Genomic DNA, 27,536 nt, shown 5'->3' with positions numbered 1-27,536 from the left:
GATCGCTTTGGAAAACTACTGGGCCTCATTGTTTGCCGGATAAAGCCCTGCTGAATAACGCCACTAGGAAATGGAGCCCTTCACCGCCGAGACGGACTACCCCACTGAGCTGGACCCGCGATCCTCTGAGCTGGACCCGTCCTCCGCTGGGATGAGCCCTCGCGGCGCCGCCGAGCGGGCGCTGTTTTCGCCGGCACTGGGTTTCTCGGGTCGCGACTGGTTTGCCGAATTACACCGGCGCCGCCAGTGCTGGGTGAGCTCGCTGCTGCTGGACGTGCCGCCGCTGCCGCCGACGTCCGGGCCGCTGAGACGCCCTGCGCAGCCCGACAGGTGAGTCACCGACCGCCGCGCCGGGACGTGTGCTTCAGTGATTTATTGTGTTTGTTTCCGATTTGTCTGCACGCTGCGTGGTGTGTGTGAAGGATGGAGGTGGTCTCTGGGCGACTGTGATCCCGATGTGTCTCTGCTTTCTATGTGCGCGTGGAGTCGCGATGGCCTCAGGCCTCAGGTCTCAGCTATTATCCCGGCATGTTTGTGTGTGCTGTCTGTGTGTGTCTGTGTGCATTATGTGTGTAAATACTTAGTCTCAGTCTACCTCGGTGGCCTCAGTCTTCCATGATCCCTATGAACCTCTGTGTGCAGGCAGCCGTGGCTGAGCTGTGTCAGGCCCGGTGACAGCCTGTCAGCCGAGCTGCGCCGCCTGCGGATGGAGTGTCATGTGGAGCCGGCGGCTGGCGGCGCTGCTACGGCTGCAGACGTGGACCGGGCCGTACTGAGACTGGAGTCGGCGCCGAAACGGTAAGAACGCCGCCCGCTGCCGGCCCGACCGGTACAGAGCTCTGGTATTGTGTTTCTTTTGCCTGTGTAAGTAATGAAGTATTATGTAAGTGACAAGTGTCATATTTTAATCACATCCTTTGCTTATTTCTGGGCATTGTTCGTCATTCGCCAAAATTTACGAACCAATGCCGCCATTGTTATGAACCGAAAATAAATTTACCCCCAGTAAATTGTGGGTAACGCGAAGGCGGCTGTGCGTGCTAAGCGCTTTATTTCTTATGCTGCCGGTGTGTGGGCACGTGGGGTGGTCCAATACTGGTTGTCATAGGGTCTGTTCCAGTCGCACTTCCTAACACCCCTAAACTCCAAGATTGCTTCCCTGTTCCAGTGGCAGATCTAGCCCCTACAAAGCCAAGGAGGGTCCTGCTCCAACCTCCTCTATCTTGCTCTTGGAGGAGTTTAGAGGTGTTAGGAAGTGCGACTGGAACAGACCCATAGCGTGTGTGTAGTGGTGCTGGGGGACGGGGGGGGGTGGGGGGTGGAGGAAGGGGTGTATGCGTACGTGTGCCCAATGTATCCAGCGATTACCCGGGCTACCTTTGTGACTTTGACGCCCAAGGGAGTCAAGAACTGGGGGACGGAAGAGGCGGGGGGAGGGGAATGGTGCGCCATGTCACGCCCATCATACTTTACACCTACGTACACGTCACATTCGCGTCAAGTCGCGGGCATAGTGGAAATGCATGGAAAATGCTGGCGACACCACCGCTTGTAACGACCGTGGATTTGCGAGCCTTGCAAACAATTGTTGCGAGTTATGTGTAATGTGTATAACCCATGTATTCGCCACCTTTGTGTGTAATGGTTTGCAACATTATGGTACTATTTTTCACGTGCCTTGTTTTACGACCCTGCTGTGAAGGGAACCAACGACACCGCCATGCCTGAATTATGTTTACTATTCATCGTTTCGGTAATTTGCTTGAGCTTATTTCCGTGAAGACAGATTTTACAAGACAGCGTACGAATTACCTTCGTCGTGTAAAACCCGATGAAACTGAAGCAGTGCATGTGTATTTCCGTAAGTGTGATTCGAAATACTAGCCAACACAGAGGCTGCAGCTCCCCTCTGACGGCCATCGGCCGTCCACAGTGCGGAGCCGGTCCCTGGTGACGGCCGCGCCAGTCTGCCCGGTGACGAGCTGCTGTCAGAGTTGGAGCTGGAGCCGGACGGCGGCCTGCTGCCCAGCCGGCTGACGCTGCCCTGTCCGCTGCTGCCGCCGACCGACACTGGGCCGCTACCGCTGCCGCCGCTGCCGCGCGCCGACCAGCTGCCCCTCAGGGACCTGCAGGTGCGTGTCGGGTCACCGCCGGGTCACCGCTGGGTCACTACCGCCTGACCCCGCTCCTCCGCTGCGTGACCCCGCCCCGCCCCCATGTCACCCCCACCGTGACCTCGCCCCACCGCCGTGACCCCCCCGCCGCGCCGGGTTACCGCTGTGTGACTCAGCCCCGCCGCCCGGGTCCCCGCCCCGTGACCCCGCCCCGCCCCGCCCCTGGGTCACCCCGCCCCGCCCCCGTGTCACCCCCGTCGTGACCTCGCCTCGCCGCCGGTTTACCGCTGTTCGAATCAGCCCCGTGGCCGCTCCCCCGCCCCGTCTCAGGAGACTGTCCCTAGTGAACCATGTTCAATGCAGTCAGCGAAATTCAAAACATCATCAGACCGCCGTCGCTGCTGAGCTGAGCGGTAGCATATGCTGCCCTCGGGAGCTTTAGAGTCATGCCTGCAGTGTTTTGGCCGTCGCCTTGAGCACGTTCAATATTCGGGACCCCTGGCTAGGTCGTTGGCTTGCAGGTTTCATGCACGCATGTGTAGTTATACTGCGATACGTACACGCACCTGTACGTGTCGCTTGTAATTATTATTTTGCATACGATAATTGTTACCTAATGCCTTCATATCTATGCACCATCTTTCCTATTAAAGTCAAGAAATGATGCACTGAGAAAATGTATGACGATAATATTAAACTTCACTTACGTACATCGTGTACATGTTGCATATGTTCATTTACGTACCCACCTTTTTATTGGTACTGGAAGTCGTAGGTAGTTATCGCAGATCGTTATGATAACATCTACAATTTGTAGTTGATCTGATGTAGGCAAAGGACAAGGAATTGATTCCGTGATTACTGTGAGCCACATTTTCGGTGTCGCTCTGTTTCAGGACCCGCTGCTGGACGAGAGTGGTGGCCTGTTGTCAGACTCAGAACTGGCTGGATGGGAGAGCTCGCTGGTGCCGCCGCCAGCCGCGCCCTGGGCGCCGATCGAGCTGCCGCAGCCCGAGCTGGCTCCACTGCCGCTGCCGCAGCTCCTGACGCTGACCGAGCTGCGCGGGCCCAGTGGCGCGCCCGAGCCACCGGCCGGCCAGCTGACGCAGCCGGGGAGGGCAGCGGGCCAAACTCAGGAGCCCACTTCACAGCGACACACTACCTCTGCACCGCACGGTGTCCGGAGTGACGCCGATAAAACCTCTGCAGAACACCACCAGGCTGAGTCCACACTGAGCGGCGCTTGCGCTTCAAAACAAGTTACAAAGTCGCTCCTCTCGGTTGAGGTTTCTTCAGAAGTGGTGCTGAGTATTCATGAGAGGGCTGCCGCGCAGCATTGCCCAGCGGAAAGTCGTGAGGTCACCGCATATACCACTGAAACGGTGAATAACATTGCTGCGAATGCCCAATCTGTCGACATCTCTGAGACACCCGGTCGAAGTAGACCACTGGAATCCCACCAGTCCAAGTCTTCACCTATCGAAGTGGCCTGTCTGGAGCCTGCTCATGACAGGGACGGTCGCGGTCCTCCGGCGTCAGATGGTAAACCTGTGGGCGATAATTATCAGCGGGGCTTGGCCACTGTCCCACAGAGCGCCGCCTCCGTCGACCAACCCGAGGCGGCAGGAGAGTCTGACAGACCAACGAGCTCTGACACGGCGGACCTGCACCAAGTAGTAAGGAAGGCTGACCGAACGCCGAGTTCTGACACGGTGCAGCCCCGTAGTGAAACGTCCATTCAAAAGTTGGAAGAAAGAACGATATTCCCGAAGGCTCCCGAGGCATCGATCATGACAGATTATTCGATGGCTGCGCGCTCCGACGTCTCTGGCGAAGTCGTGGACACCGAGACGGGCGGCTGCGGACAACTCTCGCCGGTTCCATCCCAGGGACGGCCACCGCCCGTGCAGTCGGCCAGTACAGACAGCTTCCATCGAGGGGACGTAGACCGCTCAGAGCTTGCCGAAGATCACATCATGCCGGCCGAGAGCGCTTCACAGGAGCAGCAGTCGCCTCTAGCGCCGGACCGGTGGCATAAGGAAGGAGCTGAGCAGCACCACTCTGCGATTTGTACGACGGAGGTGAGATGCGACCAGGGATCATCAAGACCGCTCTCAACATCGAGTGGCGTGTCGGAAGCCCTCACGAGCGAGGCTGTGGTGCTTCATGGAAATGACAGTACTCGGGAGAGTTCGCGCTGCGACGTATCGCTGCTCGGTGGAGGGGACTGCGAGGACCGGTCAGGGGACGGTGAGGCGCCGTCCGATCATCGGCCGTGCTCCGCTGTGTCACAGGAGGATGGCAGCGGTGATGGGGGAGTGGAGACGGCGTCAGGGGATCGTGAATGCTCGACCTCGGGCGTATCCGTGACGGCAGCGATTGTGTCAACCCCTCCGCGAGAACTGAAGCCGGCAGTGGTGAAAGAGGAGGTCCCTTCACACCGGTCTCCGACAGTCCCAGTCTCACACCACACCGCCGGCCCGCGGAGCATCTTCAGTCCTTCCTGTCAACTGACTCTGGACGGCGCCCTGAGATCTCCGACGTTGCCTCCATCGGGGTCTGAAGATCCTCTGGCGTCGACAGTTACGAGAGCCACACCTGTGCAGGAGGACCAAGAGTGCGGATCAGGGGAAGTGCGCAAGGCCGTCGGGAGACATGGGTCAGTAACTGACCTACCGGAAGGAGGTGATAGTTCAGACACGAAACGAGAGAGCGCTGCGCCGCTTTCTGTAACGGTTTTGTCGGAGCCTTTCTCGCCCCTCACTGTGTCCAAAGAGTCTGAGCCGCCGCCGAGCCGAGAGCGGCTCGCTGAGGTCAGTCCGGACAGAGGTGAACCTCCAGCCAAAATGTTTCATCTTAGCGGCATACCGACAGCCAAGGTGACACACCTGAGTTGCGAGACGGCGGCTAAAGCAGCGCTCATGAGCTCTGAGAGACAAGTGGCACACATTTTGGGCTGCGAGCAAACAACCAGGGTGGTTCATTTGAGCCACGAGCAACCAGCCAAAGTGGCCCATCTGAACGGCGAGCCACCAGTCAAGATGGCTTGTGAGAGTGACGAGCCGCCAACCAAAGTAGCTTATCTAAACTACGAGACGACTGTCAAGGCGGCACACCCTAGCAGCGAGCTGCCGACCGCCCATGGCATTGTAGGTGATAAGACCGGCTGCAGCGTCACCGCCGGAGCGCAGCCGTCGGCCACGGAGCCCGCGGCGTCCCAGCTGACGGCAGCCGACAGTTTCCTGGCGGCGCTCTCTGCGCGGGTGCAGAGCCGCGCGGAGCGCACCCCGCTGTCTGCCCGGCGCGGGCTGCCGAGTGCGCTGCTGACGAGCCGGGCCGGCCGGCGGGTCCGCGGCGGCCGGCCCCGCGGCGGCCCTGTAGCGCTGAGCCGCGCGCTCAGCCGCTGTGGGCTGCCGGAGCCGCGGCGAGGGGCGGCTGCACGCACTCCGAGGGCCGCGGAGCCGCCGGGAGTGGGACAGGGCGCTGTCTCGGGGCTCACACAGACTCAGCGACCACCAGACGACCACGCGGAGACGGCTGTGCCGCTAGACGGTGAGTGGAACACCGCTAGCGAAAGCCTTGTCTGCTCCTAGACCGCTCCTGTTTTTTTTTTTGTGGATGCTTTGTTTGCACATCTATTTTTTCATTGCTCATAAACATCGTCTTGCACATAAACAATTACTGAGCGTCCAACCGCGGGAATGATTGAATTTTTAGCCTAAAAGCGTATGCTTACCGCGATCATACACTGTCAGGCGTAATATCGTTATTTATTTGCTATTATAGAAGTTTATTTGTTTCCATTTCCAGTCACGGCATTAAACGCAGGTCCGCACGGTTCACTAGAAGATTTATGGGCGGCTTAAATGACAGCTTAAATGTGTGACGGCAATGAGCACGTGTGGCTCACCATTGACTTCCAAGTGCGTCGTTATGAACAAACCTGTCATTGATCGCTTACCCTGCACTCGGCTGTGCGCCCCAATGAACACGTGCCGGTAGGTAATGGGTGAGCGAGTAATCGGACTGCCAACGCCCCATTACGTACGGTTCTCCAGGGTATTAGTCGTAGGTCGCTCGGCGAGCGGGAGGGCAACCAGTTCCGCCCCTGTATCGCGTGACCCCTTGCTCCGCCCAGTTACGCACGAGCGTACTCCACGCCGCGTAGTAGCGTGGGGAGGGGAGGGTTAGAATGGTGGCATGTGTAGAGGCTAGAACCGGTTTCCACCGCCATGCCACCGCCCAGCGACATGGAGCGGGGTCAGTGACCAGGGCGCAGGGAAAGGTCAGAGGTCAACTATAACGCAGAGCGTTGTGTCTCCCTCCCCTCCGCGTGTAACGACGCACGACAGCGGCCGGCCGCCGATCAGGCTTGACATGTCAAGGTCACCCGCAGTCAACGGGCTCAGAGGATTGGTCGAGTGCGCGTCCGTGGCTGACGACAGTCTCGACCATGTGCTATGGTGCCGATAGACTAGCGTGGGTAATAAGTTTTTGTTCAGTGCATATGGCTGCTGGGGTGTGTCATCTTGATATATGATGCCTTGTAACGTGTATGATACGCTTAAAACCTCGCTGGCAGTGGCCGAGAGGAGAGGGGGGGGGGGGGGGAGGTGCCGCCTCCACATGTTTATTTTTGTTGATAGCTGCGAAAGCTGAAATTTGGCAAGCCTGACCTTTGATTTAAGCTGAATTTTTATGACAGCAGCTGTATTTTCATCCTCGCCCATATTGGTGTTTTGCCAGCGTCTATCGTAAGGGGGGAGGAGGGTCCATTGGACCCCTTTGCCGTTCAGCCCTTGATCGAGCAAACGCTTCGCGGAAAAAAGAGCGTGTTGCCCGTGACGAGAGGAGGCCGATGATACCCAATTTCAAGGTCCTAGGTCATTGGTTGACAGGTCAATATAACTCAAAAGTCGGGGAATCGGGACCTGTTAGAGCGCCCTAACCCAGAACAACAACAACAACGGGACCTGTTAGAGCTTCGTAAAGTGAAGCTGTTATAGGGTTTTGCGGGGTGCTGATCACAAATTTCAAGTTAGTTTTGATCACAGATGATGTTTTCGTGCATCAGGTCACATGTTACGAGGGAACCAAAACTACTTCTTAAATGTTCAAACGGTTTCTAAATGCGAAATCAACTCCAAAATCTACCCTAGAAAGTAGAAACATGTAGAACTCGAAAGAGTGAACAAAAGTCATCAAAGATCAGTGACCTGACTGACCTTCACGTGACCTTGATACCCACTAGAATCCATGGGATCAACATCCTTTCACATGTTTGATCGCTTAAAGCCACAAAAAGACATAAAACGCGCTCTACGCGAAATACGCCAAAACGCGATTCCGGCCAAACATGGTTTCGGAAAACAAATCACAAGTCAAAGGTCTTTTGAGTCAGGGTCATAGGTATAAATTACAGGGTAGGCGTAACATTGATTAACTCGAGGGTGCTGAAAGTGTCGTCGCAATCAGCCGCTTTTTGCGCGAGTTATTTGCGAAAAACTGAGGGTAGGAGGGCTGTTCGACACCCTCCTACAAGTGCGAAGGTTAAAGGAAAAGGGCCACCTTTAACATGGGGATTGAAACTGAGATAGCCATCTTGTAGCCCGTGTCCGAAAACCTATCAGTTTACCTCCTTACGGCCGATTTCGGCCTCCATTCGTAGATATCGGCAATTTTAAAAGAAAATACGCCAGGAATGCGTTCTTATCCAAGGAATGCGTTCTTATCCGACAATACAGCCACCCGCGGCGAGGCTTTGGCTTTTTACCAATCAGCTCCAACCAGCTCAGCTTTAACCAATCAGCTTATCTGACACAATCCGACGAGTCTGTCTTCTGAACGCTGATTGGCTTGAGTGTGACGTCATCGCTATGCCATCATACAGTAGGTGCCGTAGAGAGTATCAACATAGTACCAATATGTTAAATAGTTTTAAATACTTTTTCGCGAATTGTGCACTTCTGGCACCAGTTTTAAAAAGAAAATGAAAAATAATAATGTCAAAATGAAAAACAACGATATCTTCATATTTCACGAAGGTGGCCCTTTTCCTTTAAAGGGACCCTCCCACCTTCAAAAAAGTTAATGAATTGGCATGAAAGTGATGTCGCTCGGTTCAGAAAGAGCAAAAACAAATATCTACCAAATTTCATCGAAAAATATTCACCGGTTTTCAAGATATTAGACTTTTACTTTTGTTTACTTTTTGGGATCTCCGCTGTTCCTAGCGACTTTATTTGAATTTGCGGCATTTGTTGCGCGCAAAGCAGCATATACCACCGCGTGCTACAAAACGTTTTAGTCAAACATTTAAAAATCGTTAGATATCTGCGCTGACGTCACACATTCAGAGGGGTATTCCTAAGCATTAGCCCCTCTGAATCAGAACGCTGCAATTTTGAAATTCAATATTTCCGATTTAAGGCATTTCTCGATGTTGTGAGTGCCGAAACCGGTAATTGTGAGCCAGGGACCCCATTTTGGCTATCTCAACTCAAATCTAATGTTAAGGTGGGAGGGTCCCTTTAAGGTCAGGCCGTTGACCAATGACGTCAAAAGTGAACCTCTGTAAGGTCCCAAAATGTCGCGATGTCGCAGCACCCTTCGTTCCAGGGGACTTTGCAACGGGGAATGAAGCTTATATGATCTAGTACTATCTCACAGAGGCCTCACAACTTATATGTAGCTATCTCGTATTTTTCTTAAGTGTGACCTGAAGTCAGGTCGGACACGCAACCTCACGATTATCGATCAGTTGGGAAATATGAAAGCTGTTATTTTGGCGCCAGGAGCCATCTAAAGCTGTCTCAAGCGCATTAATTCGCGATTTTATACAATCTTTGCAAGCCCCAGCATTCACTTTTCCATTCTTAAAGTTAGGCGACTTCATTTATGACGTCACTAAGGTCACAGGAGTTTTCACCAAAAAGTCCCGATGAAATTGAGCTAGCGAGTCGGGAAGCCACCAGTGGACTTGTGAGGACCTACCGAATCGAAGAAGCTACATATATGACCTCCTTGGGCCAGCTTCGTGGCCTGAGTGGCTCTGCCCTGACCATGACCTGATGTGAACATGCCTTAAATTGACCTAAACGAAAACAAAGCGTATACTATTCGACGCGCTTGGAGTTGAGCATGCAAAACTCGATGGTGCCATAATGTTGGCTCTGTAACCACTTAAGTGGTGAAGTTGTTTACCAAAAACCGATCCCGCGACTTTGAGCTGACCTCAGAGTTAATCGGTTGACCCGAGACATTCAAATCGGGTACCAGTTGCTGCATCTCATACGACGCACGCGCTCAGTTTTGTCCGCAAGGCGCTAGCTCAATTAGGGGCAAAAAGACGGAGAGTGGTCGCAATCACACCCCCCCCCCCCCTCGGCCGGGGTATACTCGTATGCAGAAAACCCAAAATTCCGTTGAGGGTTAAGCACTGAAGTAATATTATGATGCGAGAAGGTATAGGTCAAAACAAGTATGCACACGAGCGGGTGTGAATAAAACTGTGTTCGAGGTATGCCTTTTTATTATACATTCGATTTGCTTTAGTTATTGGTAAGAACAGATACAACCAAGAAGAGCGCCCCTGAAGAAAAGGTGGCGCACCGGATAGGTGCGATTTTAAGGTCTAAGGTCAGTCGGGGACCTTTAAGTTCGGATTAAGCGCTGCATGTTAGGGGTAAAAAATGGGGGGCAAAAAAGCATCCCGATTTTGGCAGCATCGTCATGCTTTGTCATGGCACTGATCCACTCCCTCGGCCGAAATATTATTACCCTTTTGTATGAGTTCTGGCATAATCCCGCACATTATGCTGCATGTTGTTTGCCATGAAAAAAACAATGCATGTTCAGCTCTACGTTCTACGCAGTACGCACTAACCTAACCACCATCCCATCATCCACCACTAGCCACCATCCCGTTCTGTGCCCCCTTCCACCCCACACGAATCAGCCGAGACACTAGTCAGTCGGGCTAGCGCTATCCTATCCTCCCTTCCTGACTGCACAGCGCTTAAACCCAGAGCCGAGACTTCCCGAGCGCGACCTCTGACCCCACGCGGTCCGAAGGGTCGGCCGATGCCTAAGGGCGCGCCGCGCGCCGGCCACCCGGATAGCCTCTGCCGAGTCTCCCTTTCATACACCGTTTACTACGCGCTCGATTCATTCATGATTCTGTGTTTCTGCGTTCCTCTCGTTAGATGGCTCTACTGATGTCATAGGCGATCCCAGGAAGATTGCGGCCAGAATACCCCAAACGGCAGAAAATGAGGTTTTTGGTGAATATCTCGGAAAGTATTTGGCATACAACGATGCAATTTCACAGTCTCGTGGTAAATGTGCATACACATAATTCGGGTTGATACTTATGCATTTGAACATTATATAGGACCAGATATGTCCGAAAAAGCAAAACCAACAAGACTTTTACTGGAGAGCCGTACACATGCCTGTCAACGTGTGAAATGGCTGCCAAATGGTCTAACGGTGGTTCTGTCTTCGTAGCGCAATCACCGTGCCATTTGATTGTTGACGACCGTCAGCTGACTTTACACTGCTTTTGGGCCAGTCAGGTGATTTGACCTGACTTGTCAGGGGATTTGCTCAAACTTTTTTGGTGACCTGAGCTGACCTGTGTAGGGACTTGTTTGACCTGACCTGTCTTACCTGATCTTACCTTGTAATGGTCCGACCTATCTGGTAGAGCGGGGCGAGATGTCACGCTGTCTGCCCCCCCCCCCCCCCAGAGCTGACGCTGCGCTTCTGGCCTGTCTGGTGGGGTGGTATCACGCTGTCCCCCCCTCCCCCCTCCCCCACAGAGCTGACGCTGCGCTGCCTGGCCTGTCTGGTGAGGTGGTATCACGCTGTTTGCCCCCTTCCCCACAGAGCTGACGCTGCGCTGCCTGGCCTGTCTGGTGGAGCGGGGCGACGAGCTCTTGCACCCTCTCCGGCTGGACGTGCCGTTCGCGCTGCTGGAGCCGGACAACAGCCGCCGCCTGCTGAAGGAGATGTGCAGCCAGGTCAACGAGTCCCTCAGCTCATTGGGTACGTATGTCTCCGCTGCCACGGCGGAGTCGCCGGGCGGTGCAAGACGGCAAGGACCGGGCCGGACACTTAGGGCGGTGATTAGCGGTCTGAAGCTGCACCCACTTACTAGCTGGGGTCATTGGCTCGAGTGGGCAATCGTACAACAATAAAGCCGTCTATTTGGTCTAGGAACTAATCGGCAATTAGAGTTAACCCTCGCCCGTATTGGTGTCTTTCCAGCCGCGAACGAATAAGGGGGGGGTCCGTTGGACCCCCCTTGCCGTTTCGCCCCTGATCGAGCTAGAGCTTCGCGGAAAAAACGAGCGTGTTGCCCGTGACGAGAGGAAGCCAATGCTACCCAAGTTTAAGGTCTTAGGTCATCGGTTGACCTTTCAGGTCAGGTCAATGACCCAAAAGTCGGAAAAATCGGGACCTGTTAGAAAGTCGTAAAGCGTGGCTGCTATGGGTTTTTCGGGGTGCTGATCACGAATATCCTGTTAGTTTTGATCACAGATGATGTCTTCATGCATTTAGGCTAGGTCGGGTCAGGTCAGGTCAACCAGTAAGGGTATTCGTAGTAGGTGGCATCCGCCTCTGAAAGCTTCTTAACATGTTACGAAGGCACCAAAACTACTTCGTAAATGTTTATATGGTTGCTAAATACGAATTCAGCTCCAAAAACTGGCCTAGCAACATGTAAAACTCGAAAAAGTGAACCGAGGTCATCCAAGGTTAATGACCTGACTTGACCTTCCGGTGACCTTGACACCCTCCCTCATGCATGGGAGCAACATCATATCCCATGTTTGAACGCTTAAAACCACGAAAAGCTTGCAAACGCGGCTAATGCGAGCCGACATACGCCGAATCGCGATTCCGGCCAAACATGGTCTCGAAAAGTAGGTCACAGGTCAAAGGTCATTAGGGTCAGGGTCATACAAATTTCAGAGTAGGTGTAAAATTGATTAACGCGAGGGAACTGAAAGTTTCGTCGCGATCAGCCGCTTTTTACGCGAGTTATTCGCGAAAAACCGAGAGGGGGGTCCGTTCGACCCCCCCCCCCCCTATACGGGCGAGGGTTAAGGATTATGTTTCTAGCACTCACCGCTTTCACATGCTATAAGATTGTAGATGCAGTTACGATAAAAACGTCATAATTCTCAGAAACTTTTGAGGAATTTTCTTATTTGATTTTTTGCTTCAAAATTTTAACAAATTGCTTGCTGACTTTTTATTATGGGCGTTGTATGCTTTTTTCAACGTCTTGAAGCATGACGTTTTCGAATTACATAGTTGGAATTGTGTAGCAATGTATTGCTTTATGTGTACCAGTAATCGTGCTCCATAGTCCATCAGAACTATAAACTCTCAAAAGTATAAACAAAGGTAGCTGACTCGCGCCGTACAGGCATTCCCTGATAGAGCGTCAGGGCCTGTACTGATACACGCTGTCTGTTCCTTGCAGAGCGCCAGGGCCTGCTGCGCCAGTACCGACACACGCTCGCCGTTCACGGCCTGGCCAAGGCCCGCGACATGACCGCCCACCTCTCCGCCGTCTGCGGTCTCCGGCAGCTGCGCATCTTCAGCCGCACGCACGCCGACATACTGCAGGGTGAGTAAACCTCACTGCATGGTTCTGAGCTGTGTATTCACTATTCAGGCTGAGTAACTCAGCCCAACACTGCAGGGTGAGTAAACCACACTGCATGGTAATGAGCTGGGTATTCACTATTCATCCTTATACTACAGGGTGAGGATGTTTTACGGAATGCTAGTGGCTGTATGTTGTGGAGGTGATAATAGTTTGCCAAATGACAATCATGAGCTGAGTAGTGAGTAATGAGCCGTTAAGTGCATGATGCATGACGAGGATAGTAAGTATTGCGATGTCATACCGAAGGAAGAGTGTGCCCTGTAGTGTATCGGGACGTTTTTCTACAGGGGTTGATAATGTATTGCAATGTGGAAGTAATGTATTGGGTGGAAGTAATGTATTGCACATTGGTATGCTGACTGCCGCCGGGCAGGTTTGGGGTATTTGCTGCGTAAGGATAGGCGTCTTACATATAATGCTGGGTGGATGGAGGGGGGGGGGGGATGCTGACGGCGGGTGCCGGGTGGTGTACGTACTGCGGATTGAAGGTGGTTGGTTAGTGGTTACTACAGAGTGAGGGATTACCGCATATACTGCTGGGTCGGTGTGGGGGGGGGGGGGGTGCTGACGGCAGGTGGTGTACGTATGTACTGCGGAATGAAGGTGAATACTGCAGGGCTAGCTGTGAGGGATTACCACGAGGTGGTGGTGATATTTACCTACCTAACATTCCGGGGGCTGCATACAATGTATGTCATCAGGCCCACTAAATTCCTGGGCTTGGTGGGTGCGGCACGGCCGAGCGGTGTAATAGCGCCTACCTGATGTGACATGACACCTGACCTTCATGACTGCGCGCCCCCTAACATGTGAGCCGGGGCCGTTGTACTTAAGTAACCGGGGCATATCGTTCATCGTCGATGGTTGGTAAAATTCCTATTATTTCGAAAAATACCAATGAATGGCGTGTTTTGAAGATTGGTGAGCCATACATCCCCGCCACTGGAAACTATATAGCTTGGATTGGGCAGACACAGGGCGCAATCTCGATATGCAAGCTTTCTCGAACCATCGGCAAACTACAGAGCTTGGTAGGTATATTCGATGCATTGCAATGCAGTGCGCTACGTCACATAAGCTGCACAATTGCAGCTTTTAGAGTAAGCCCAGGCGATACTTCGCTTTGTGCGCTATGCGCTTTTGCAGGATCACATACCCGCCTACTCAGTACGCATAATGTAGCCATATTAGATGCAGTGTTGTTAACGTTTATTATTTTATCTCACTTTGTTTAATGCTATTCTGTTTGATAAGCGAATAATGGGGTTTTAGTTTTAACCCTCGCCCGCACATGGGGGGGGGGGGGTGGTTGCCACCCCCCCAGGTAGTCTTTCGACTCTGCACTCAACATTTTTAGAGCTAGAAGGCTGATTTTTCGTATAGCTGCTCCTCTATCCTTTCTTGATGTCCACTGAAAATTTCAAGTTTCTGTGATTTTTGGTTTCGGAGATATGACCTTGTTTTTCAGGTCATGTCATGACCCAAATGGCCAATTCTCAACATCTTGCGTTTGCCATGGGCCTTATGAGCTTTTGACACCCTGATTTCGGCCTTTTTTGCCAGTCTTACCTCCCACCTATCATGGAACATGTTGTTCGACGATGTACAGGGGTCAAGGTCAGGGTCAAGGTCAACCTAGGTCATCTAAGATAATTGCGTTTTAGGCAAGCTGAATTTACTTTTTTTTGAAGTTTTTTGACTGCATTTTTGGTAAAAGCTTCTCAGATCATGATTTCATGTAATATGGACCCAAAAACAATCGGTGCACACATCAGTATACACACAGACACACACAGACATACAAACACATGTAATTGACCTTGACCTAACTTGACCTGAAATGACCTCAGCAGCAAAATTCTGGTCGGGCAGTGTGACAAAGAGGTTCTAGCTGGCTTGGCACCAGAAAACAGCATCGTCATCGGTATTTGATAAGCAGCACACTTGATATCCAACGGTGACCCAAAACAGCAACATTTTTTAGTTTGACCTGACCTGGAAGGTCAATGACTGACCTGAGAAGTTAAAACTGGGTATCATTGGATTCGTCTCTTCCCAAAGAATCTTTTTGGTCTTTACTGCTAAGCTCTATCTCCAACAGGAACGAAATGGCGCGGGGGGGGGTGGCAACCACCCCCCCCCCCATGTGCGTTCTAGGATGGGAAAATGGCATGTGCGGGCGAGGGTTAAGACACAGCCAATATTTTTTTTTCGCTGTGCCAATGCCTCAGTTACCTCAGTTTCACTCGGTTACCGTTGCGTTTACGGCAGTGTCACGGTTGCAGTGTTTGCCGTTTTCGTGCTCGGTATGCGTGACTTCCAACCATTGTTTCAATAGCGCTCGTATTTCCACCCCTAATATGAAAATTTATGGTGAATTGATTTTCCAGCAAGGCTCAGCTCAAACGAAATAAAATCTGTTTTTCAATGTTATACTTTGCTCTCCTCCTAAGAACTCGCGGTTTTAAGGATGCATATCCCAAACAATATATTGAAATAGCTGCCTGGATATATCCTTGCTCGGTCAGTGTCTGACTCCCCGCTGTACTATGGTCCCACGGGCTGTCTAGACTCAGAGTCTCGTTACTCCGTCTGCGTGGGACCTCTAACCGCCTGTGTGTGGTCCCTCAGACTGTCTCCAGATGTCTCGCTGCCTGATCAGTGTCCGACTTCCCGCCGTATGCTGTGGCCGCGCAGGCTGTCTGGACACTGGAATGTCTCGTTACTCGGTCAGTGTCCGACTCCACCTGTGTGCTGTGGCTGTCACTGTGTGACTGTGGTCTGGCAGGCTGCCTGGACGCGGTGATTGGTGACCTGGAGTCGACACTGGCCGGCCGCTCCGCCCGCCACCCGCGCGTCGCCGCGTTACTGGCCCTGCTGACTGAGCTGCACGTGGACTCACTACCGGTGGGTGCCGTCCCGTAATGCATATGACACATAAGGGTGTGTCACTAGAAACGAATCATGAGCTTCCTCATATATTCCTTGTTCCTTTGGCATTAGGGATGTTGTACCGCTCTATCCATGTACTGTTGGCGCGGTGGGTGCTCTATCGCTTCCTAGATAGACGCGCTTTCGATAGGTTTTGTACTCTGTGGCTCTTGTGCCATCGATGATCGCTGTACACTCTACTGAATGTGCAACATTATGTGCCCTCCCAAGAAAATGAGGTGGACTTCATTATCCAGTACTGAGTTTCCGAGTTCCCTTCTTTTCCCGTCCCATAGCATCCTATTCAATTTCATTTACCCATCCAGTCTCGTTTCACCTGGTCTCGTCTCATCTCCGTTCAGTCCCTTCCCCTCAATCCGTCCCAGTTCCGTTCCACTTTTCCTCTCCTCCCGTCTCATCGCAATCCCTTTCTTCCGTCCCATTTCCGTCCCTTTTCCCTGTTCTTTACCTTTTCCATCGCAATACCCGACCCGTTCCGTCTTACCGTCCCGTCAACGTGTCCCGTCTTCCCGTCAACGTCCCGTTCCGCCCCGCTCCTGTCCTGACAGGGTCCGGTGCTGGTAGTGACAGAACAGCTTCCTGAGCTGGCCGAGGAGCTCAGCTCAGCTCTGACTGAGGTACCCGGGGTCCGGCACGTCTTGCTGACCGCTGATGAGCCCCAGCAGCGGCTGAATGAGGCGTGAGTTAACATCAAATGTTCTTTTTACTCAGGCTACGGGAGTAATAGCTCGCATGGGTGTATTGGCTAAGTGTGTCGGCACCGTCTTAGACGAAGGGTCGGTGGCCGGTGGGTTAGGCATGCTGCTTATCCTAGCGTCAGGCGAATAGTTCGTCGGAAAGCGTTTGACGCTTTACTGTAAGTGCCACACTTTAAACGGCCTTACGGAATGACCATACGCTCTTTAGTGTGACGATTATTTATGCAAAATGGCACTTTGTGTAGTTGGCCGATCTAATCTTAATCACCTCCCAGCCTACATTGGGACGAAATAAAACAAAAGTGTGAACGTCACCAGGCGACAGTCAAGTGCCAAACTGCGAGCGGACCATGTTTTAGTGTGCCATGCATTAGCCCATAACTCACAGCTGGGTTATTACTCACAGCGGCCCATAACTCACGGGTCATGCTAGGTTACACGGCAGCGGGCAGGAACCGCAGAGCTGTGATGGATGACATGGTACAGTTGTAGTTACCGCTGATAAGAAGGGTGGTGGAAGTTGTGGGGTGATGTTTAATTACACTGGAGCTGGACAGAATATTCTAGTAATGTTTCCTGTTTTTAACATGCCGTTTTATTTGTGAATTGATCGTTGTTTTATTACCTTCTAGCGGACATGTCGCTGTGTTATATGTTCAAGTATAAGAGTCTTAACCGACCTGACCGGGCCCCTCTGCTGACCTGTGACCGGTCAGGCTGCGTCAGCGCGCCGTGCTGGTGCTGAGCTGCGGCGCTGAGGTGCCGACGCGCTGGCCGCTGTCCCGCTGCGCGCTGCTCGTGCCGCTGCTGCCTCCCGCTGCCGCTGGTCCACTGGTACAGCGGTGCCGTGCCTCCTCAGTGGCTGTCCGCTGTCTGCCCGTGAGGCCCGACTGGGAGGCGCTGAGACACCCGGAGAGACACGGTGAGACACTGAGGGATACAGCAGGGAGGGGGGAGGACTGAGACACCCGGCAGAGAAAATCGGCGAGGAGGCCGAGGGACACAGGCACCCGGTGAAACACTGGAACGAGACACGCGAATGAGACGCTCGGTGTCTCGGACAGGGACAGACGCACGGCGTAGGGCACGCGGCGAGAAGGAGCCGTTGTGCAGCTACAATGTTTTGTCCTTATCGCCTCAAGCGTGGTTAGCTATCGTCAATGTTAACATTATTCAAATTCCTCATACGAGATCGGCCTTCAAAGCAGAGCTTCACCTACTCGTATACGTGGTGCAGCAGCGTACGTGTGTTCAGCAGTGGTCCGATTGGTACGAATTTCGGTTTTTAATTGTGACTGATTGTGCGTTTGCATTGGTTAAGTTTTTTTTTCTCATCACGACGCCCTCTCATCATTTGATCGTTTGACTCTGACTCTTTAGTAGTCACCTTATTGCGGAAAGAGCCAAACCCGCCAAAACAAATTAATGCATGAAAATCGACGGTTTAAAAGCGGCATTCGGTATGCCACTGTACAGAAACGGCACCCGTTATGCTTTGACATTCCAGGAGGCAGGAAACCATAGGTGACAACGCTATTGCCGATTCCAAGACAAACTTGCAGGTTCTTTCGGTCGTGGAAACGTTCAGCAGGAGCTGGGGCGTAGCAATAGGCGCTTCTAGCCTGGTCGCTGATGCTGTGTAAAATGACGAAAAGGAGTGCAGTTAGCAACCATTATTTGCCTATCTGCGTGTCTTTGCCGCTTTTTGTCGAAGCCTACGGGCTACGAGTGACGTATATCTGTCTGTTGTCCGAATGACCTAGTTAGATTCAAACAAGTTACGCTGTACTACTTGCTATGCTTTATAAAAAGTCCTGTCAAAGTGAGATGAACCCATTTTTTTGTGATTTGACCTGCGAATACATGCTTCCAGCTTCGTAACCAGTTGGTAATGGTATATCATTCGAGCAAGCACAGGCCATTGTGAATATGAAATTCTTTGACCCTTATTCTGCCATCGTAGCGTATAGTTTTCATGACGAATGAACCGATAAGGGACAAGGAGACATTCCCATTTCCTTTCAAATCGTCAGTTTCCAATAGCTCGTCCTTTTTGTCGGCCCCCTCATCGTCGCCACATTATGACTGATACGCTGCCTGGTGATGTGCTATTCGTGACCAAGGTATGATATCAATGGATAGGTCTGGCGTTCCGGTACCATGTGACGCAACTAAAACAAAGGTGATACAACGAATGCTATAGCTCTATATGAGCGGAATGTATGGGGAACCGGTGACAATCTATCCAGCAATTCACACCATTGGTCGGCTGAAGAAAGGAACAAAAGCCGCACTGGACTATTTTGGTCATTTTCCGACATAGCGGGTCGTATCACAAATAAGTCCGCGCTCGTTGTATCGCTTATACTTGGGCACACCCTCCCACGCAACGCGTTTGCGATCGACAAATGTATGTGTGCGAGCTTTACCATTTATTTTGCTCGTGTCGCCATATAGGGCCTTGTCGTTGCCATGTGTCACAGGATCCGTGAGGACCCCGATTAATCAGCCACGGGTGCTGGTCGGTCGACAGTCGCAGTCTATGCGCATTCTATTCATGTACAGCCCTCAGCAGACTGCGTGGTAGGTATTCTTTTTTTTCGACAAAACCGGAAATAACTCAGACTGTGTTTTCAGTCGGTCGGAACTCACTGCAAATAAAGGCTCCACTCCTTCGATTGGGTATTTCACTAAACAAAGTATATGCCTTGTGTGGCAGCAAAATGCAAAAGTTTGTTTTCGGGGCGAATATGAACTTTAGGGTGTTGTTGCCAAACTGGATGGAAAATGAATACGATATGGTAATGCCAATCCAAGGTGCGGAGTCTCACGCGTCTTGCTGTTACGATTTCCGGGTGACCGATAGCATAGTTTCCGCGTTATTCTCGGTTTTGTCGAAAAAAGAATACCCACCACACCACGCAGTTGGCAGAGGGCTTTACAATTCATTCTAAGGTGGCCTACCGGCGTCATTTCTAAACTAGCGTTAGTCACGTTTAGCTCTGTCCTGTCACTTCCACCTCGCTTTATAGCGTCCTACCATACCCTCTTTGCGTTGGCCACACGTGCGGCCGGCACCTACCGTGCCTGCGACGTTCACTGGGCGCCCCGTCACGGAAACGATTCCAGTCCACACGCATCTATTATGCATGACTGTGTCTATTATTTATGACTGTTTGGTAAAATGGTCGGTAAGCCGAACTTGAAGTTTTTGTAGCGCAGTTAACAAAATATTAGTAATTTTGTGATAGCAGTGCTGTTAAGCGCGATCTTATATGGTTTACTGTTGGTAATTCACCGTGAGAAATAACTATTTGTCTGGCCGATTGTGATGGCATCTATGCTAATTCCTGATGCCGGTACTGACCATATTTTGTTTGTCCGTTGATAGTTGGATGTCTTTGCGTTATGTATGCATGGATCACTGCATAACGCCAACGCCACAAGTCATCAGTTAGCTGAAGTAGACTAGACTGTGTCGCTTATCATGCAGTTCAGCGCCTCAATTCAATATACCTTGGTTAAGCCGTGCTTGTGGTGACCTTGGAGGCACAGAGACTAGAGTGTCTCATTTGACCTGCGTGATAAATTGCACACTGAACAGTGCGCACTGCACAACCTCTAAGGGCGGCACGTCCTTCTGTAGTCATCCACTTATACATACATTTTTTACGCATTAATGACGCGGGCGGCAATAGTGCTCAAGGATCATGACTTACGAGTAGGCACACACCTATATAGGCTATAGCTGTACATACATATATACTTACATCGCGCAAAGAAACCTTAAACCACCGCTGTTGTATGAAATTCAACCATTGGCTTCTTTCCATACTCACTGTCCTGCGCTTCCTCTACCTACACCCGTCTCACGACTGTCTCCCCTTCCTCAGTGCTCGTCTCCCCTCCCCCTGCACCGCCGCCGCCCGGACCCCCGCCGGCCGGCCAGCCGGTCTCGGTGGTGGCCTGTGCTTCTGCTGCCGAACGCTGGGGTCTGCGGCGTCTGGAGGAGCTCTCCGGTCACACTGTCACCGCCCACGTCAGAGATTACAGGTGGGTAGGGGAGGGATCTAGAGACTACAGGGATATGGAAGGAATCCATGGATTACAGGTAGAAAGGAGAGGGATTCAGAGACTATAGTAGAGCAGGCAAGGGATCCAGGGATTCCAGGTGGAAAGGGAGGTACCCAGACACTACAGGTGGGTGGAAGGGAAGGCCCCATATCCAGAGATGTAATCGGGTGGCGCAGCACTATGCCCCTCATCTGACCCGGTCCGAGTCGACATCAGCTCTGACCCGGGGGATGCTGCGTCCCCAGCCGGCTGGTCGGGCTCTCTGCCGGCCCGTTCCCCGATCTGGTGCTGGCCGCCGACTCCTGTCTGCTGGTGCGCTCCCTGGCCGACCTGGCGTCCCCCTCGGACGGCCAGCGGCTGGCGGCGGAGGTGCGCGCTCTGCAGCAACAGGCGGCGCTCTGCTGGCTGGTGGTGGTGGGCCGCCGCCGCGCCGCCGCCGCCGCCGATACCGACACCAGGTCAGTGACATTGGCACTGACACTAGGTCAGTGATATATTATGTCATTGTCATCGGTTTGAGACGCCGACTCCGGGTTAGATGTCAGTGACAAGCACAGCACGGTTGTCAGACTTCACGCACTCAGCTGGCCCAGTTAATCCTCACTCTCCCTTTGGGGACGTTGCCTAGCGTATATTTTTTCTTAGTTTTGACTGACTGACTCGTGCCGATCCGCTAATATCGTCCGTTTGGTCTCTGATGGCCCGCTAAAACTTGAGTCTGACGTGAACTGACCTTAAATCGATCGTCTGACCTCGTGTTAACCCGCTACTATCGACCATCTATCTAACCCGCGTTGACCCGCTAATATCGACCGGCTGACCCGCTGCTACCGCTCGTGCGACCTCTGTTGACCCGTGGTTGACCCGCTACTATTGACCGCCCTGACCCGTGTTGACCGCCCGTCGAGACACGGGTCCGGGCCGGCCGACCGCGTGCCCCGGGGGCATTTGTCGGCGGTGCACCCCGCTGCGTGAATGTCGGTGATTAACCGGTGCCGGTAAGTCGTGTGTGTGCCCCACGACAGCCGCGGCGCCGTGGCTTTCAGTGCGGACCGCTGCCAGGCAGCGTTACCGGTGGGTTAATTACCGGTGGAATGGGCGCAGCCGTGCGGCCTGACCCGGCCCTGCCCCGCCGCCACGGTCGTTACCGCGCATGGTATCAAATATTCAGTTAACCATCACTGCATGGCGACTCGATGCACTGCGTGCACTAAATATGAACTTCTGGAAATGAGGGCATGCTTCAATGCGGCGATTAAATGGTAATCGGTAAGCATTTTTTTTCGGATGCAGTCACTTTTTACCGCGGAAAATGATAAAGGCATAGAAGCCGTGAGTACAGCCTTATGAGTTGAAATGTATTTTTTTTAGGGAGCCGGACTTGAGCCGTGGCAGTGGGCCGGATTTGAGCCGGACTTGGCAGTCCGAAACCATCCAAACTCCGAAGCGCCAGGGCAAAGACTGGCAAACCGAAATGAAGCCATCATATCGACCCAAATCCCCTGTTCCGACGGCGCTCCGTTTACACCGGCGCAAATCTGGCATATTGGAGTTGCAGGGGCAAAAAAGACTTCAGGCAAACCAAATTGCTGGCTGGAATTCTTGACATTCTTCTACAAGTGAAACATGCTTGCACAAGGCAATCTTTTCGGAACGAGAAATGGAATATCTACTTAAGGTGATCGTTGGGCCGTAAAAGCTCCCGATTTGTGCTAGTCTCAGCTCAAGCTACATAACTGCTATTCCAGTTCAAAGCCCCATGTTAAAAGTGGCATATTTTCGTTAAGTGCGTGCAACGGTGCCTCGGCTTAACTTTTTAAGCGAAACGCTTTGTGCAAACTCTTTCATATGTGTCCTCGATTTGAGAGTCGCATGAGCCTAATAAACAGCTGCGAATGTTGATGGTGTTTATGGTGATCACCTACCAGCGTTCGTTGTAATTCACTCACGGCTTGCCTGATCATGGTGGCACGACAGCGCATTGTGGCCAGACTGTGGCCCGTGTTCACCGGCCCCGGCTCCTTATCAGCTGCATCGTGACGCAGTTCTGATATAGCCTTCAGTGAAGCGACAAACCGCGCTGGATAGTACATGTATACATAATGGCACAGGCAGGGTTATTCTTGACCGAACATCGCCATTTTGCAGATTGGCAACTACGTTGTCTGGTTAAAAGGGAGCTTCGACTAGCATAACTAGTTACATTTTTGACGTTTTTCATTGCAGTAGACATGCCCAATGCTCATGTCAAATAAATGAACTACATTGCAATATTCCGGGGTCCTCTAATCGCCTTTTTGCTCGCAATGCCAACTGCCCACCACTCAACTAACCTCCACAGCGCGCACCATACACTTAGGTACGAGATCCAGAAGATGGCTGAGAGTCCTGTTCTGACTTCGATTCCGGACTAAGCGCTGGTCATGCCGCCTCTGTCCGTCCTGTTTCTGTCTGCGTCTGACTCAGAGACTCGCCGGTTCTCTTCGTCTGTGCTCGTACCGCCTCTGTCCGTCCTGTTTCTGTCTGCGTCTGACTCAGAGACTCACCACTAACCGTCAGTGTCTCCCTGCCGTCTATGGTTTTCTCTGATGTGTCTCCGCAGGCTTCTCTATTTGTCTCTAGGTCTATGTCTCCATGTCGCGAAGTCTTTATGTCTCTAAGTCTCTGTGTCTCTAAGTCTCTGTGTCTCTAAGTATCTGTGTCTCTAAGTCTCTGTGTGTCTAAGTCTCTAAGTCTTTATGTCTCTAAGTCTCTGTGTCTCTAAGTCTCTGTGTCTCTAAGTCTTTATGTCTCTAAGTCTCTGTGTCTCTAAGTCTCTGTGTCTCTAAGTCTCTGTGTCTCTAAGTCTCTGTGTCTCTAAGTCTCTGTGTCTCTAAGTCTCTGTGTCTCTAAGTCTCTGTGTCTCTAAGTCTCTGTGTCTCTAAGTCTCTGAGTCTCTAAGTCTCTGTGTCTCTAAGTCTTTATGTCTCTAAGTCTCTGTGTCTCTAAGTCTTTATGTCTCTAAGTCTCTGTGTCTCTAAGTCTCTGTGTCTCTAAGTCTCTGTGTATCGAAGTCTCTGTGTCTCTAAGTCTCTGCTTTGTGTCTCTAAGTCTCTGTGTCTCTAAGTCTCTGTGTCTCTAAGTCTCTGTGTATCGAAGTCTCTGTGTCTCTAAGTCTCTGTGTCTCCAAGTCTCTGTGTCTCTAAGTCTCTGTGTCTCTAAGTCTCTGTGTCTCTAAGTCTCTGTGTCTCTAAGTCTCTGTGTCTCTAAGTCTCTGTGTCTCTAAGTCTCTGTGTCTCTAAGTCTCTGTGTCTCTAAGTGTCTGTGTCTCTAAGTCTCTGTGTCTCTAAGTCTCTGTGTCTCTAAGTCTCTATGCCTCTATCTCGGCAGGCGGGAGGAGGCGGTGGTGGGTCGGCTGCGGGCCCTGCTGGCCTCCGCCGCTCACCTTCCCGAGTATACGCTGCGCCTGGTGCGTGCCGATCAGGACAGCGTGGTGCACATCGTCCTGGATATCGTGCAGCAGACCAGCGAGACGGTGAGACGGGCGGGGAGGGAGAGAGGCAAGGATGGGAGGGAGAGAGGAGGGGAACACGAGAGGGTTTTCTGGGAGGCAGGAGGTTTAGGACTTTGAGCAGAGGCGTTTTACTTTTTCGAGGCAGTATGCTGAGGCTGAAGAGGGAGAATATGGTGAAGAAAGAGAGAGGGTACTGTGTGGTCTGCGAGTCGACATTGTGATAAGTGATTGTGCGTAGTTCCACTATTATTATGGCACACTCAGCCTGGACCTATGCACCCTATCAATTTCGTTGATGAATGGGACTATGCCACAAGCTTACTGTGTAGTTTAATCGTTTGTTCAGTTCTGTTTGTTGTCGATAAATGCAAACACGGGCCGCCACATTATGTACTGTTCATGTGTTTGTTTGTGACAGTTATCGGATGGGCGGCGACATTCTGGCGCGGGTTCTTTATTAGCGTGACAATAACTTTTAATAAAGCATAGTTGCTCTGAGTACGAGCTCTGAGTACTGAGTACATGGAATGTCACTACATGCTTAACCTTTTGTACTTTATTTCAGGCTCAAATGGCATGCTATTCATATTTCATATACGGCAATAAAAACTGAGCCATTTCAGTTCTGGTATGTCAATCACTGTGAGTGGGGCCCGCGATGACGAACATTTACCGTTGCTCACAACCCTGAATTGGCTGTTGAACCGTCGCAACCATTCGTAGCTATCCCATCCCCAACACAAAGATCCATGCATTTTCAAAAAAATTTCTTTGTATTCCATTAGCGCAACCTATCACGAAGAAGTCTTTTGATTAGCCACTTTTAATTGCGCTGTATCAATTCGCGAGTGCTAATACGCCGTTGTTGTTGCTGTCGGTCGATCGACCGTAGCTGGCATTCGTGTTTCTTTCGGATTCCTTATGAATGTTTATGATAAGGACAAAACCGATAAACGACCTTTTTGCCCAGCCAGATAGTCCCACTCGATCCCACCCGGGATTTCTGCACACAGTGCACACATCCCACCCGGGATTTCTGCACACAGTGCAACCCTCGATTGAGATTGGGGCGGTATCTGGAAATGTGACACTGTACGGGCGTAAGGCGTCCCGAATATCCCATCCTTCCCCGCGCTGCCGGTAGGGACATCCCGAGGGCAACCGGAGCGTCCTGACATTTCTCTTCTTAGATGGGATTTGTGTGGGATATCCCAACAAGTATCTCTGTGGGTCAAGGAGAGACTTCAGAAATGCGCCTCTTATAGTTAGGTAAAAATAGAATAGTTATATAAAATGACAGTTGGCTAGCCAGGAACGAAATCGTTTTAGATATGCCGAGTATACCTGCCCCGGTAAATCGGAATTTTTGGAGATTATCGTGACATTCCCCAACAATATATCGACCAAATTGCTGCCTATGTAGTATGCACATGTAAAATGTCGTGGATTGTGGAAAGGAAGGTTCCATTTCATGGCTGCAGACTGCAGTCTGCAGAGGAATGTATTTATTCTGCTTTTCATCGACAGTCATAGCTTTAACGAGCAAGTAGAAATCGCAAATGGAGAACGAATCCGTGTAATAATTTCCAAAGTAATATCAACTGTGAACTGACTTATGTACATCATGTGTTGTGCTGAAGCCCTTTTGTTGTAACCACCCGCGGGCTGAGTTATGAGCACGTCGTGTCCCCCTCCGTTATCAATATGAAAGTACCTACATCCAGCCGCCCTTATCTGTCCGCCAGGCGGGATCGGCGGGTGACGGACGGTCAGACGACTTCCAGCCCTCCGCCGACGCCCAGTGCACAGAGGACGAGTGGCTTCTGCTGCAGCTGCCGGCGTGTAACGCCGTCTCTGCGGGCCTCCTGCTCCGGCGGGCCGGAGGGCTGCAGCAGCTGCGCGCTGCTCCGCTCGGACGGCTCGTTCAGATCATGCCAGAGCTGCCGGTCAGGGTCCTGGCAGCCCTGCAGCGCCACCTACAACAGCCGAAACAGACGACAGCGACACCGGGGTGGGTAGCAGCCGGACGGCCTGCGTGGTGTCCGTCAGCACTGAGAACGGTGACAGACGGTCACGTTTCCTGATAAGTCTGTCAGTAGCTTTACATCAGATTATGAACTGAACTCACCGTATGTGGGCTGTTGTTTTTCTGTCTATTTGTTCTCTGGATTATCTGAATAAATATTCCTATGTTTGGGTTAACATTGGTTGTTTACGATTTTACATTGCCGCTAAATTGTGCGAATATTTATATTCATTCAGCAATCAGCATTTCTCAGTGACTTTAGCATCAAATCTTATCAATCCTGTACCCTTTCCTCGACAGTGACTTCTGCGTAGATGGTATGGCACCTATGAACAACCAAGACCTAACCGGCCCGGGCTTCCTGTCGTTGCCTCGGCCGCCTTCGCCGCCCACAGCGGCCTTCCCTTCCGACGTCCTCCGACGAGAGCCCACCGTTCCCTGTAGCCGTCATCGGCGGCCCGGGCTCCATCCCGACGTTCCCCCGTTTGGCACAGAGTGCCACACACGGCCACCGTACGATGACGAGTCAGACGGGGACTATGGATCGCGTCATCACCCGGTCTACGGCGGGCGGTTCGACCGACAGCACGGCTCGGAGCACGGCCTGGAGCACGGCGGCTCTGCGGCCGACGGGACAGACGACTGGCTGACCGCCCCGAACGCGGTGGACCTGCTGGCTGCCGAGGCCTGTTCCGACGAGTGCAACCCTCACTGGCTGGATGAAGACAATGTGTATGACGGTAGGTAAACGGAAGGGATGGCTGGGGAGGGGTGGGGATGGGAGAGGTGGCGGGTTTGTGTGTAGGTAGGTGGACGCCGGATGAAATGAAAAAAAAAATCGTAGCCTGTAGGCTGTAGGGACCATGGATGTTAGTGGCAGATGAAAGGTCGTCGTACGCCCCCCCCCCCCCCTCCTTACCAGGGGTGGAGATCTGTCAAAATGTCAGGGGGGTCCAGGCCGGGCAGATTGAGGCGGGCTGGATGCAGTACCATTGACTTACTTAGCAGTAATTCGTTTTCAGGGGGAATCCTGACCCCCCCCCGATCCCCGACCCCCCCCCCCCCCGATATCTCCACCTCTGCTCCTTACCACCCCGCCCGGTCGCGGGATGGCCGGCCATCCCCTTGGCCACCCCAGCCCGGCAAGGCCCTTCTCCGGAGAGAAGCGGGCCTGCCGGGCTGGCCGGGTTCCGAAGGTTTTAAAGCGCCACCTGAACTGTGTGTGACCTTCACCTTTTCTCGCTGCCTTTTCAGACTCACCGCCAATGGAAACGAGTCAGTGACGTCATGGCTTTCCTGGTGACGTCATCTGGAGAGTCCGGCTGAGCCGAGTGCGGTGGCGGTGGATAAGGCTTGGATACTGCTTGCACAGCACGCAAAGAGCTAGCTTTCGTACCCATGACCGGACGATTGATCTCGTAATTTGGCGGCTAGTGATTGAAATGCCCATTTGTTCCGTGGAGTGAGGAAATAAACGTGTTCAGTTGTCGAATAA

The 27,536-nt window shown here is 52.2% G+C and overlaps 1 protein-coding gene across 1 annotated transcript; it reads left to right on the top strand.

The window, feature by feature from the left end:
* On the top strand, window positions 1-27,536 carry LOC122376219. Its single transcript, XM_043356004.1, has 15 exons — window positions 1-330; window positions 643-798; window positions 1,934-2,132; window positions 3,011-5,666; window positions 11,004-11,162; window positions 12,610-12,756; window positions 15,587-15,705; window positions 16,299-16,429; window positions 17,165-17,370; window positions 20,342-20,501; window positions 20,768-20,980; window positions 23,892-24,036; window positions 25,761-26,026; window positions 26,342-26,781; window positions 27,296-27,536. Exons 1-15 carry the CDS (start codon window positions 71-73, stop codon window positions 27,322-27,324), a joined length of 5,286 nt encoding a protein of 1,761 aa, XP_043211939.1. The 5' UTR covers window positions 1-70; the 3' UTR covers window positions 27,325-27,536.

The sequence above is a fragment of the Amphibalanus amphitrite genome, unplaced genomic scaffold (genome assembly GCF_019059575.1).
Source record: "Amphibalanus amphitrite isolate SeventyFive unplaced genomic scaffold, NRLGWU_Aamphi_draft 002056F_arrow, whole genome shotgun sequence".
In the NCBI taxonomy this organism is placed as follows: Eukaryota; Metazoa; Arthropoda; class Thecostraca; order Balanomorpha; family Balanidae; genus Amphibalanus; species Amphibalanus amphitrite.
Note: the sequence above shows the minus strand (reverse complement) of the source record. Positions and strands in the feature narration are given on the sequence as shown.

Bases quoted from the DNA above. Each gene is read 5' to 3' on its own strand.
- LOC122376219 (XM_043356004.1), top strand. From the start codon at position 71: ATGGAGCCCTTCACCGCCGAGACGGACTACCCCACTGAGCTGGACCCG. The intron at 331-642 runs GTGAGTCACCGA...CTCTGTGTGCAG, and splicing joins CGCCCTGCGCAGCCCGACAG to GCAGCCGTGGCTGAGCTGTG. The intron at 17,371-20,341 runs GTGAGACACTGA...CCCCTTCCTCAG, and splicing joins GAGACACCCGGAGAGACACG to TGCTCGTCTCCCCTCCCCCT.